This window comes from Galeopterus variegatus, unplaced genomic scaffold (assembly GCF_000696425.1).
Source record: "Galeopterus variegatus unplaced genomic scaffold, G_variegatus-3.0.2 Scaffold17668, whole genome shotgun sequence".
Classification (NCBI taxonomy): Eukaryota; Metazoa; Chordata; class Mammalia; order Dermoptera; family Cynocephalidae; genus Galeopterus; species Galeopterus variegatus.
Window position 1 is genome coordinate 23114 of NW_007743779.1, and position 737 is coordinate 23850.

At 40.6% G+C, this 737-nt stretch overlaps 1 protein-coding gene across 1 annotated transcript in view; it reads left to right on the plus strand.

Moving 5' to 3' along the window:
* LOC103582739 (olfactory receptor 1013-like) overlaps positions 1-661 on the plus strand; it is a gene marked incomplete at its 3' end in the record, with an annotated part of 15567 nt that extends 14906 nt beyond the window's left edge. Inside the window, exon 2 of the mRNA XM_008564256.1 lies at positions 472-661. Within this exon, the coding sequence (XP_008562478.1) occupies positions 472-661 (190 nt within the window). The remainder of the gene's footprint in view (positions 1-471) is intronic.
* Between the last annotated feature and the right edge of the window lie 76 nt (positions 662-737).

Genomic DNA, 737 nt, shown 5'->3' on the forward strand with positions numbered 1-737 from the left:
TTCCTGTGTCCCCTGTCCAGAGCAGTCTTCTGCTAAAGGCAGAAAAGGGAGGCATTAAAAAATTTATGTAGAATTACTAAGAATTGTATATACTGGGATCTTATCCTGGTGGACAGGATTCAAAGTCCATCTGTCTCAACCTTTCCTCTAACTGGGAGTGTCTATTTTATTATAATTTCTCCAAGACATGCTGGTGAAGTCTAAGGATGAAGTATTTTCNCAAAATATGCAGACTGCTGTTTCCTCATTAAAAGATAATTTTTTCCTTGCTTATTTTATTCATTTCTGAGAGTACAGGCTCATAACAATGGCATTGACATAATCTGTTAAAATATTTCATTTCAGAAAACTTTGCTCTATCTTCCTCCTCAGGGCATCTTTTACATCTTTATTTCTTAAGCTATAGATTAAGGGGTTCAACATTGGAATCACTACAGTATAGAACACTGACACTACTTTATCCCGTTCCAGGGCATAGCTAGTGCTTGGTCGGGAGTAAATAAAGAGAATTGTACCATAGTACAAGGTGACAGCTGTCAGGTGAGACCCACAAGTGGAGAAGGCCTTGAGGCGGCCCTGGGTGGAGCGGATCTTCAAGATGGTGACAATGATGAAGAAGTAGGAGGCAAAGATAAGAGTGGTGGGAGTGATGACATTGGAGGCGAGTATAAAATACATCACAGCCTGGTAGCTCTCTTTCACATCACACGCCAACTTTACAAGTGGAGGCAGATCAC